Below are 13,557 nucleotides of genomic sequence, written 5' to 3'. Positions count from 1 at the left end.
TAATTAATAATAATACATATTATTCGATTACAAAATGTTAACTTTTAACGTGTTACGAAACTTTGCTAATTGCAGTGATTTGTCGGAGGTTTATGGTTTAGCAACGTTACATTACAATGGTGTTGCTATCATTTCCAAGCAATAAAACTAGACGAAGCATTGATCTTAATAAATAATTCTTAATAAGTTTATTAATTTGTAATAGATATTTACTTATACATTTCGTGTAAGAAGCTTATTCATATATCAAGCACGTATATTATATTGCCGCTTGTAAGAGCAAAGAAGACGGCACAGACGGTACTGTCTCTATTTTGAAGCGGTATTATATAAAATACATGCTTGACTGAAGCTACTTGACCATTTGCGGAACCTTTACACATACCACTTAAGTACATACTACAATAAGTCCATCTCCTCTTATACATAATACCTAATAAAATGAATACTTTCTTAGAAATTTTAATTTATTTCGATTTTAGTCAGCCAGTATGCGACATAGTCAACTGGATTTGACGTAAAGGGCATTAAATGACAACATTTTAGTGTTATTCGAAATAATTGGCCATTTGTTTACTTGTTTATTTTGTATAACGTTTTAACAGATAAAACTAACTGTGCTACTGCTATTTCAAACTAAATATTTACTCGTAACTCCCACACTGTACTCCTCTTTCCGCGTCGCCTGTTCCCGTCCCCTGTCAAATATACTGACATCTGTCCCCTCTAGTGAATATTTCTGCCATGTTCTATTCGTGTTGTGACTATTTATATAGCACCAATATGTAAGTTGCCCAAAGGGCAAAAACGAAGCTTCATCCCTGTTTGTTAATTTGTCGTCTCTCCACTCGTATATTATGAAATATTAGTTCATAAAGAATTAATATCGAAATTATGGACTCAATTAAATTAATTACCTAAATAAAAAGGAGTCGATTTATTATTATGGCAGGTATGCCCTTTGATATGCCATTGTTTAAATGTTAAATAGTCTCCCTCATCTGAGGGAAACTTTGTATAAAAGTCGTCTGCTTGAACATCTCTGTACCATTCGTGTTTCTACCGTAAAGCAGTTGTGTTTACATGGCTGTGTTTGGTTTTAAAGGGTGGGTAATGGCAGTGAATTTACTGGGTACAGAGGAATAACACCTGAGTCCTTAGGAATGGCAACGCATGGGGGGTATCATGGGTGAAACAGTATACCCTGTTATGTCCATGGTACTGCTCATGTCTATAGGTGACGGTTACTACTTTCCATCAGGTGGGCCGTCAGCTTGTTTGCCATTCTAAGTCGTATAAAAAATATCAATGAGTAGATTTTTCAATTTAGTGGAGTAGATTTTTATTGAAAATAATAAAAAGAATAATTTTGTAATGGTCTCTTTCTTAAATCTTTAAGTTTCTAGAATCAATTGCATTTGTAGTAAATAAATGTTTAACACCTTAAACTCATGAGTGCTTGAAGCGAGGTGTGGCGGAAAATTTATAGTGTTTGTACAAGAGTCGCTCGCCACGCCCACTGCACGCCACATCCGAAACAAATAAATTATATCTATAAACTTTTATCACCAACATCCAGTACTAATCAAGTCTAATTCACAATATAATTGTATATAGATATTTTGGTATAATTTGTTGGTATGAAAGTTTTGATAAAATTATGACTTTCTGCAACTGTGTCCTGTTTTCCCGAGATAAAAAGCATATCTACTTACGTGTTTACTCAGGTTCGGTAATAATATTGTTACCCACCCTTGTAAGAGCATTTGCATAGAGAATATTTCATGGATAAATACTGTTTTATATAATTTTAAAAATAGAAGTAGATACGTGCCGTTTTCTATTAAATTTATAATACACACAAGTTTTACTTACTTCATGGCATCATATTATTATAATTAAAGTTGTTGTTAATGTCATATAATATTTTAGATTGACTTATAATTTAATTTATCGGGAAGGGTATTATGAATCTTACTGATAATCCTTTAATCCTCTCGTCTATTCTAAAAAAAATATATGATATATATGTAACCAATTCACTAAATTTGAAAATCTGCGAAGGAACTAAGTTTTTAATAATACCTATTGATAATTGTATAATATAAATAGTTGTATAACATTATGAATAGCCATTCATTCTATTGTGCTGTTGTGTTCCTATATGTTTGCATAGAATCCATTTTCCAATTATATCAAAATAGGAGCAGATGCAACTCTTAATTATTTACTCTGTATTGTCTACAGTTTATTTTTTTGTCACTGGACAAATTATTTATAATCAAAGAACACCTATTTTTTTTTTCAATTAGTAAAATTTGGATTTTTATTTAAGAATAAATATTTTTTTATTTCTATGTTTCAAAATTTTTGTTTTGACATGTAATTACTACTTAATTTGTTTTAGAAACAGAAAGCACCTAACTACTTGTAACTTATAATATATATTTTACAAAAAACAAAAATAACAATTATTTCTTTGCAAAACAAGGCTTTAAATTTTTATTTTGATTAAAATAACAAGAAGATACGATCTAAATCACGTTCAAACCAAAAATGGGCATTAAAATGTTCTACCGTTGTTTTCAATATTTTCTATTTTTGTTTAGGTGGGGGATCAGATCCTGGAGGTGAACGGGCAGTCATTTGTAGACGTAACTCATGACGAAGCTGTCGCACAGCTCAAGTACCACAAACGTATGTCGTTACTGGTCCGGGACGTGGGGAAAGTGCCTCACGCTTGTACCGCGTATGGGGAACGAGATGCTGCGCCAAGGTAAGAACTAGACCATTTTAACGGTATGTACATTCCATCATTTGCTAAATGATTGTTTTATTAATTTGATTAGCTGTATCCCGCGGTTTTGTTAACGTGAATCAGTATGAAAATTATTCTATGTGTTAAATTAGGATATAATCTACATGTACCAAAATTTATTTCAATCCGTTTAACAGTTTTTACATGAAAGAGTAACAAACATCCATCCATACATACATCCCACAAATATTCGTATTTATAGTAGCAGTAGGATTAGTAACCTAACAAAAAAACTTAAATAATTAAAAAAGAAACAATAGGAGAGGAAAGGAAAATAAACCTGTTACCTTACTTACCTGTTACTTTTATTCTCAATAGGATGATTAGGTAATTGATAGGATGATGAGGTAATGGATTATCATAATATTTTTAAAGACCTTGTAGTTATAAGATTACGTAGGTACTGACATGTAACTACTCAGTTTCCTTTAACATGTACTTTATTGTGATGACAGAATAAGCGGATGGGGCCGAAGAAGAGGCGCAGCGGCGGTGGCTGTGGAACAGAAAGCGAGGTCGTTGTTACCACAGAGCGACCTGCCTGCTCTAGCGTACTACATGGAAGAGTACGCTACCAGGAGGCTCACCCCTGACGCCTTCTTAACTGTATTGAGGGATCTACTCGATACACCACAGAAGGTAAGTAGAGCCATATTAATTTTCCTTATAGATGGATCAATTAAAATAATTCAAGATTTTGTTGCATAAAACCGATTTTAATGTGGACAAAATTAAAAAGAAATATTATCAAAAGCGGCTCAAAATGAGCGAAAATATCGTATAACTTTGCACAAAGAAATGAGCCTACTCAAAAATCTCTTTTTGAAACTAGTTGAAATAGGCACCTAAGTGAAACATATTATTATATACACAGAACTCTAGTATAGTAATCGCAAATCTTGATGAAATTTCGAACTCACAAAAATGAAGTCTTGATGAAAGATAAATTCGCGGGTCGCGAGCACAGCTATAGTATAGATATAAAAATGTTGTCTTCAAAATAAACTTACTTTTTCTCGATTTTTATGGTGAATAAATTATAACGCATGTATACTGATCGGTGATGTATTATTCAATGAATAATTTATTCATTCATTCGTTTAACAGTTTCAATTGTCCATTCTACCCCTTTGCTGGTCCATGAACTTTACATTTACCAGGAATATTTTAACTAAATCAACGTGTGTATAAATGAATTTAATTGTATCGTAATATAAAATCTATTTGAGGTTATCTGGACACAGATTTCCATCATTAAGTTTGATCGTTAGATAGGGTATGTGTAAACTGGAATGTAATAAATATATCAGGGTTATGTAGGATTAAATTCGTTACACTTTATAGCTGAACCGGTAAAAACCCACTATACCAAAGTGGTGTTATACATACGTACTACATAATTATTAAATTTGTAATAGAGGGATATTCATTATTGTTGAATGGACATATGACTATATTAACCTATAATTTAGTTTATGAAATAGATTATTCTTACTCAGGTATTAGAAATAAATTAAAAAAAAACTTGTCTCACATTTTGAAATTTCCGCGTCATATAATGCTACAGATTAAAAAAATAAATTAAAATACCCATTTAATGAAAATATTCGTTAAACATATGTATTCTTTTTACATTAAAACTATTTTTTTTTATACAACTTAGAAATGGCAGACAAGCCGACGGCCCACCTGATGGAAAGTGGTAACCGTCGCCTATAGACATGAGCAGTACCATGGACATAACAGAGTATACTGTTTCGCCCATGATATCCCTCATGCGTTGCCATTCCTGAGGACTCAGATGTTATTCCTCTATACCCAGTAAATTCACGCCATATCCCACCCTTCAAACTGAAACACAGCCATACAAACACAACTGCTTCACGGTTGAAACACGAATGGGACAGAGGTACCCAAGCAATCGACTTTTGTACAAAGTCTCCCTCTGGTAAATGTATTATGTATATCAAATCATTAGACAATACAAGATGCCTATTTTTATATCTAGTACTAACTCTGCAAACGTTGTTATGCCATAAAAATATTTTTTTCTGGTTACACCCTAATCACCTAGCGGTATGAAATATACTTTATAATCTATTCTCATATCTACCAAATATACATGAGAAATTTCATAAAAATCGGTCGAGCCGTTTTGTAGGAGTGAGACCACAAACATTGTGACACGAGATTTTTATATATATAAGATAAAGAACACATCAATACACTCCATTAAGTATAAATTTAGCTGATTTAGATAATTCAAGATAAATTGATTTCAAATGAACACTGTAACAGACGCGAACCGCTCCTAAAATGATTGATGATCTGTTTTATATAGATAAAAGAATATAATTAAAATCGTGCCTCTTTATTTTGCTGCAAAAGAAAAAATTTATTAGGTGTTACACCTTTTTGATTAAATTTTTCACATCTTATCATTATCTAAATCTGGAATAATAACAAGAACTAACTTTGTGAAATAAAACAAAACGGATCACAGCGTCCATCAAAAAATCATAAATTACAAACGAATGTAAAAGACGATTTTTCATTTCATAAAATATAAGTTTTTTAATTGTTCATCTGTCATGACGTTTATTATATAGTAGGTATACTTATACCAGAAGCCTACTATTTAATAATTTGTATAATTTATAGATACAAATTGAATTTTCGCAGCATATATTTAGTATTGAATCGTAGATATAGAACCTTTTTGAGATGCTTTGTACTAGATTAAGTACAGATTTGAAAACCTAGCGATAAAAAAGAGCTAATAACGTTAATAAAGTTTGCAAAGTATATAATATTGTGTTTTTGTCAGCGTTTCTTCTCAACAGTATTAATTTTAAAACACTGTTGGCGTTAAATCTCTTATAATTTAATATTAACATTTTTAATGGTGTAAGGAGTTGTAAAGATGATCGTAAGGTAATTTAAAATTTTGCTAACACGAGATTGTATTTTTTTTTGATGGGTGAAAATGGTATGGTAACCCCGCCTGCGCTAACGGGATAAGCTGGCGGAGCACCAGTGAAGGGTGATAGATGAGAATGAAAACAGGCCAGTTAGCCCATCATGATGAATTCATCAGGAATTAACTATGATAGTTTCCAGGGAGAACAGCGAGGAGGTCGACCTGGTTGGGTATATTGCTAGCAATGGGATTCTCAGTCTCCATTACTAACAATCCCTTTATCCCTACGAGATTGTATTAAAAAATAAATCTAATAAAAAAAATATCCAAATATAATATGAAGGCAAAAGTAACTTTTGCTTATATATTTGAATATATAATGTGGAACAGCCTATCCTGTAAGGATTTTCCATGCCGCATTACAATTTTGTAGTTTACATGATCCACGAAGACCAATTAAGAATAATGTTTCGACATCATATTCGGGTTATGTTAATTTCAAAAGTTAAATTGGCATAAATTGAGATTGTGAGAGTGAAGTTACTAAATAGTATTATATATATGTACTTGTAAGTACGGCACACGTGTGGAATACAAGGGACAATTACAAGTATTCTGCCATTATAAGAAATAGCTGCTTATTAGGTATAAGTCTTTTTCGGCTTCGCCTGCGTGATTCAGTATATAAAATACTTATTCCATGTGTTAAGTTAGGATATGATCTACTCATGAAACTTTCATTCAATCTGTTGCGTCATTTAAGTGTGAAGTTGAGCGATAAATATACAAAAGAACATTCACATTTATAATATTAGTAAGATTTATTACTTACGTATAAATATATGTAATATATCAACCAAAATGTATGTTACCAGTCAGGTTAGTCCTTTAATTATTTTGCCACTATTAAATTATGGCTAGGTTTCTTTTTTGTTACAACATCTTAAATTGTGTTCTAATACATTTCTAAGAATAACTTGTTTGTAAGTCGATCAATAATATCGTTTGTTGCAGTACACTCTCCTAACAGAGATTAGGGAGTTCATGCTTCCAGAAGACCGGCCCAGATTCGACGAGCTAGTATATAGACGCGGAGAGGAACCTGTCGACCATCATCTTAAGGTATTTTACACTTTAGTCACTAATTCCATATAATGAAAGATTCGAATATTCATACTCAGTGGTTTAGATGGGCAGTATTCACTTAGTAAAAATTAGGCAGTGAAAAAGCTTTTTCGGCGTGTTCATTAGGAGCGATTCCATTCTGTAATCTGGTAATCTGTGTCTCACCTGGTCCAACTAATTAGAATTTCGCGCTTCGTTTGCGCTGAAGAGAGACTAACTAGGTATACAACTCAATTTATTTGTGCAATTTATCTTCAAATATTTTTCATATTTAGTAGACTTTTCGAGTTAAAAAATATTACGTTAATTAAAATAAATAATACGGAAATTTATTATGCAGTCCAATATTAATGTGACACATTTAACGATAAAAATGAAATGTATATCTAGTTATTTATGAATAAATAGTTATTTGTAGGTTGTTTCATTTACTTTATAATATGTTTTTCATTTAGTAGAAATATTTACATAGACTAAACATGACCAAAAAATATTATTAGAATATCTGTTAGGTACACATATTTAGTTTATAGAAACATGTAACTTATGTATCAAAAACTAAAAAATGGTATACACACCGTAACGAATAAAAAAAGTTATTTAACATTATATTAAAATAATGTACGGTATTCTAGATTTTGATTATTAAACTTTATAATTTTTAGTTAATATTAATACATTAATTAATATAAAACAATATTAATAAACGATAAATTACATAATAAGAGTTAAAAAATTCCCAATATTAACTAATAATATTGATTGTTTGGTTAGCTATAATATGTTAACACGAATGGACAATCTATTGCATGAAAATGCAAAATAGCATTTTTGGAATAATATCACCACGTAGTCCGTAAGCACATTGTACTAAGAATTAGTGTATATAAATAGTTGAGCTTATAATTTCTCCATAGCGTGGGAGCGAACGGCATATGCTACCCTCCTCGACGATGCATGAGTTGCACGACCCGGTAAGTGCACATTTTTATATCACAATATTTGCTGTTGCATGTTCCATCGGTGTTTTAGCCACCCCTAGCTTTAAATGGTAGTACTTTGTGCTTATTGAACTTTATGACATAATCTATGATATGAACTAATTTGGAATGACAACGTTTAGACGTTAAAAGGTTTCAAGCCGTAAATAATTGTCTACTTCGTGAAAGATAAGTCGTGATAAATACGCGTCCTCATTTTATAAATAAATATTTCTACTCATTTATATTGAGCAAAATTTGATCCTAAAAAATGAAACAGGTTTCGGACTATATTATTTTCATATTACACTTCTACAGCTATATAAGAATTATTTCGACATAAATTTTCGTATGAACTATCTCTACATACACATATTTCAAAAAGTTTTAAGTTAATGAACCTCCTAAAAACTACTTTTAAAAGGCCATTAAATACAATAAGCTATTTCTACTAAATAGAAAATAGGATGGGACATTGAATCATCAGGAATTATTTTACATTATTCTGGTGAGGCGATCGGGTGAGGTTGCGGGTTATTGTTGTAGGAGGGGCCGGCGGAGGCACCTCTCGTGGCCGATCATCGCTCGCCCTCCGAAGACTCCGGGTTGGGCCTGCCACCGCACGACCAAAGTTACAGGTGACTAATATCACCAAATTATTTGCAACTGAATCACAATTACGAGCACTTAGAAGTAAATTGGACTAAAATAAAAAATATACTAGTCCACTGTATAAATTTAGTTTAAAATCGCTGTCGGATAAAGACCTCATCAAAGCTCTGAGCGTAAAACTTGCCACTCTTTAATGAGCGAAACGTAAATCCCTCATCACTGTGGTGCCTCTACAAAGGTGCTTAAACGTTAAAGAACCCTCAAAGTGCAAAAGCAAAAGCTAAGTCCTCGTCAAGCAGTCGCTTTCGTTAGCTCTTTTACATTTCACAGCGAAAATAATCCACAGTTTTCTACTGGCCCTTGTCTTAGCACTCGCTCCCGAGATCCGGCAACTCATTGGCCTGCGGCCAACACTTCTACTTTTATTCGGTATCGAAATCGATTGCTTTATGACTATATAAACGTTCACATTTACTGTCCCCGCTCCAGTATAATGATATTGTCATGCATTTGTAAGGAGTATTTCAAGTTTACTACCTATAAAAATTCAATCGATCCATGATGATGTAACTGATTGTTTATATTTGTTAATAATGTATCTATTTCTTGATTGGGCTCACAATGCGCTCTATACTAGTTTTAAGTTCATTAATATATTTTAGTATATATAAATAATTATATTCAAGACTTTTGGTAGAAGACGTTGGATATTTACCAGGCAATTTGTCTAAATCATTCATAAACTCTTAATGAGTATACACAACGATATGAAACATATAAAGCGATAATGATAAATACAAATGTGGAATGTGCAATGTTTATGTAGCTGTGTGGACCGTGAATGCATAGTAAAGCTGAAGTATTGAGACTGTTGATAGTGACGGTGGTGTTGTGTGGGGCAGGAGCGGGCGGGCGTGGCGGGCGGCCGCCGACGCGCCGCAGCCTGATGACGACCTGGAGCCACCGCACGAGGTGATTTTGCCAGAATTACCGTCTACACTTTCAATTTTCTATATCGACCACATTCACTTCTCTACGCCTTGTCTACAGCGGTGTCCTGGGTGTCACTCGCGTACTCATCTCAAAGATCATACACACCTTCTTAGTATTTCGGATCTTTGCAAATAAATAGCATTTAGATCTGGCTAGAAATTATTTCAAAGGTATATCTTCAGCTGGAACGCACAGGAGTAGCTGTGCGCCTTTCGTGTCTTCTGTCTTCTTTCAGCACACGATCACTGATCAATGCGTGCCTATTTTTTTCTTCCTAAGCTTGTACATTAAATAGCTTATAGCTGGAGTGGCACCTCGGCACTACCACTAAGTATGTACCACACGTTAACGTTTCTTGCATGAGTTGATAACGGCTAGAGTAGAGCTCTCACCATCACGTCCATGGCCGTTATTTCCTATAATCACATACGAGGGGTAAATCTGGCAAAATTTAACGTTCCGTCATCATCTCGGAAGTGGTCGGCGGGTATTATTATTGGCATTTAAAACGTATTTAATATAATATATCGGTAATAGCGGCCAATTTATGATATTCTTTTCCGTCTATTAGATTAGAATAGATACAAGTAGTACGCTCTCAACTCTATGATAACATTTCATTTCTGCGATATCCTTTAAAAATGCTTTATACAATAATATTTCCAAGAACTTTTTCCGATATCTATATTTCTTTTATATTCATTTTTTTTTTCTAAATGTAAGTATTTAAGTAAGTATTAACAAATTACATAAAATTTTATTAATATAAATAACAACTATTTCCTAAAAACTACTATAGATGTATTTTATCAGTTTTTTAAATTATGTCTGCTCATAATATAGTTATGGTATTTTTCACAAGAAATGAAACATGCATATAATGCATTGTACTCGTACAGAATTACGTCATTGATAACATGATGAGGTGGTACGTTTATTTAGGTCGTTATTTTAGGCACTCGAGACTACGGCTCGTTGGTCTAGGGGTATGATTCTCGCTTCGGGTGCGAGAGGTCCCGGGTTCAAATCCCGGATGAGCCCGAAACATGTTCAATCTTTTATTTTTTGATACTAATATATATTTTACTGTTATGTGACTTATTTTTATCTCTATATAATTACATAAATTAAATATTACGACTGTTTCAGTCGAAGGTTTAATGTATAGGTGTTATAAATAAAGTTATTAAATAGCGTACACGTTAATTAGGTCACAGATAATACAACACTATACTAGGTTAGGATAATCAATGTAACATCAAAAAGTGTTAAAAATAATTATCATTTTTATAGAAATTAAAATCCAGAATTTTTTAAATTTTATTATATTCTTTCAATTCCTACAGAAACGAAAAATAACAAATTCAACTCAGGTTCCTCAAGCCTCAGAATTTATATAATATTAAATGAATATAATACAATAATTTTAGCAATCGACAACTTTTTTTATAATTCAACTGTTATTTTATTTCTTGGGTAAAAATTCGTAATCATTCGTAAAATAAAAAGAATATAGCAACCTCCACCAGGTATAACCCTGATCAAGACCGGCCTTAGCCTACTCTTCCTAGTTATATTCTTAGCAATATATACTAATAAAGTGAGCCACATGCTTGTTTGCCCTGTGTTATAAAAAAACATCAAACTCCGTGTGGTTTCCCCCTTAAAACCATCATGATGGATTATTACGATGGTACAACTGATCTAAATTCATCCTCATCTATCATCATTCACTGGTACTCCATCAATATATAACCAATAACTCAGGCGAGGTTACAGTTCCATTTTCATTCCATCTGTATTCACATAGACCTCGGTATCCACTTTTAAAATCAGCGCCCCCGTCACTTTCCCTCCCTCTCCCTTTCTATCGCCGATACTGGTTTTGATAACCTTTTTAATCGGTAAATATTAATAGGAAAAACATCATTTAGTTGCAGTAAACAATGATTATTGCATTTTTCAAATTGCCTCAAACGTACTACTACTACGTAGTTTTTTTTTATGCAATAATAAACAAGCTGACAGCCGGCCTGATGGAAATGTCAAACGATTCCATTTTTAAATATGAGGTATTCAACATATAACAACAACGTCTCATCGTTGGCTTATTTCATTTTCTAAGGATATATTTATAAGGATATATATTTTGGCCGGTAGCACACCTGCAATGCCTCAGGTGTTACGAGTGCTCATGGGTACGTTAGTCACTTACCATCAAGTAAACCTCATATTCGTTTGCCCTTTTGCCATAAAAAATATATATAAATAGGGATGATTTTTCTAGATTGTAACCTAGGAAGTCCTATTGATCTAATACTCTATCTATTAATGACGGTAGTAATAGATTATTAAATTCACAAAAATAATAAAGCAGTTGTTTTAAAATAAGGTTTCCTTAGTAAACATACGTTATAATCGGATAATCAAATAAACAGAAGATATGAGAAATAACTACTCGTAATAAACTTTGAAGGTGTGGAAATTCATAATTCTGGTTATTTAAAGTTATCATACACTTGTTAGTCATTAAATTATGTATTAATTATGACGTGAATTTACTGGGTACAGAGGAATAACACCTGAGTCCTTAGGAATGGCAACGCATGGGGGTATCATGGGTGAAACAGTATACTCTGTTATGTCCATGGTACAGCTCATGTCTATAGGCGACGGTTACCACTTTCCATCAGGTAGACCGTCAGCTTGTTTGCCATTCTAAGTTGTATAAAAAAAATTAAGTATATGCCATGAATATACAGGTTCGGGGTATATTATATATATATTATATTTAATGTGTGAAATAAAACGATATTTCTACATAACTATACTTGACACATGATGGACTTTACAAAGTCACAAAAGTCAAGTGCGTAATATTTTCAAGTCTTTGATAGTTTATTTTTCCGATATGTATTTCATTCAGTCGACATATAATTTATTGTTGTAATTTGAAAATTAATCTTAGTCTATTGATAAAGCAAATTATAGAACGATTATAAAAAATCTGTTAACTATTTACACTACATTTTGCTTAAATAATTTCACGGATGCTGGGTAAACTTAAACACGTCTACTAATAATACTTAAGTAACACATTTATATACAAAAGCTATTATAGCGATATATACTAGATACTTACATATTACCTACCCTCTTTTCTTTGATAGTCAAGATAAAATATATATCTAATTATAATTCAGATAACAAAACCCAGCGTACATTTCCTGCATTATAATCATGAGCTATTTTCAGTTTCACGTAAAAGATTGTTTTTCTGTGACAGTAAGTGCACGGTATGATAAAATTAAATAGTACCTACGTCTTTGATAAGACATACTCATTCATGGGCTAATGAACTGTTATTGTATCTATTCTCCTTAAATCAAATGTTGTCTGTAAAAGATTGCTCTAGCGATAAGACCGCCTTTTGTACCTTTATGTCTATATTTTGATCTGTACTTTATGCTACTGTACTTACTTGAACTTATTAATTATTATTATATATTTTTATGTTTTAGTGCAAGAAAGACTTACGCACATAAATAAAAAAAAAATAACTTTACATGTAAAGTCTACGATTTACCGGGTTCATACTTTCTAAATATATTTGCGAACAGTATTTTTTTCACCTTAGACGTAGCATAACGTATTTCACACACCTGTCTGTTTTTATCGCGTACCCTACTTATAACAATAATATTACTATTACTAACTGACACGATAAACTTCATTTTATCCTCTGCAGCCACATACCAGGTCCACTTTGTCATACCGGAAAAAAATATCCATTTTCAAATTGAAGCAGATAACACATAACATGAACATCATAACACAGGTTTTTATATTTTATTATACAACATAATTTCCTTACTAATATTATAATTAAACATTGTGCCCCACAAAAAAAAAGTCTTCAACTGTGACAAAGTCAATTATTTTACTTCAAAAACCACTAATCTTCTTTTGGTAAAATTTCTATGGAGCTAATCTATAAATATATTCTTTCACATATAAAAATACCAAATTGGTTTAGAGCTGCCGGAATTATTACATAACAAACAATAAAAAAAAAACAATCGAATTGAGAACCTCCTTCTTTTTGAAGT

General features: G+C 32.2%; 1 protein-coding gene and 1 non-coding gene across 8 annotated transcripts in view; both read left to right on the top strand.

Annotated features, from left to right (window-relative positions):
* LOC116412764 (whirlin) overlaps positions 1 to 13,557 on the top strand; it is a 100,814-nt gene that overhangs the window by 50,148 nt on the left and 37,109 nt on the right. For 4 of the 7 annotated variants that reach the window (XM_052902572.1, XM_052902571.1, XM_052902573.1 and 1 more), the window contains exons 9-14: positions 2,610 to 2,776; positions 3,274 to 3,457; positions 6,753 to 6,860; positions 7,781 to 7,837; positions 8,390 to 8,481; positions 9,358 to 9,427. In XM_052902572.1, the coding sequence (XP_052758532.1) occupies positions 2,610 to 2,776; positions 3,274 to 3,457; positions 6,753 to 6,860; positions 7,781 to 7,837; positions 8,390 to 8,481; positions 9,358 to 9,427 (678 nt within the window). The remainder of the gene's footprint in view (positions 1 to 2,609; positions 2,777 to 3,273; positions 3,458 to 6,752; positions 6,861 to 7,780; positions 7,838 to 8,389; positions 8,482 to 9,357; positions 9,428 to 13,557) is intronic. The other 3 variants (XM_052902574.1, XM_052902575.1, XM_052902576.1) reach the window with 3 other exon arrangements.
* On the top strand, positions 10,418 to 10,489 carry Trnap-cgg (transfer RNA proline (anticodon CGG)). The gene has a single exon. It is a non-coding gene; the product is annotated as a tRNA-Pro (tRNA).

Source organism: Galleria mellonella, unplaced genomic scaffold (assembly GCF_026898425.1).
Source record: "Galleria mellonella isolate WM207_F2 unplaced genomic scaffold, CSIRO_AGI_GalMel_v1 utg93, whole genome shotgun sequence".
Classification (NCBI taxonomy): domain Eukaryota; kingdom Metazoa; phylum Arthropoda; class Insecta; order Lepidoptera; family Pyralidae; genus Galleria; species Galleria mellonella.
This window is presented reverse-complemented; position numbering and strand designations above follow the sequence as displayed.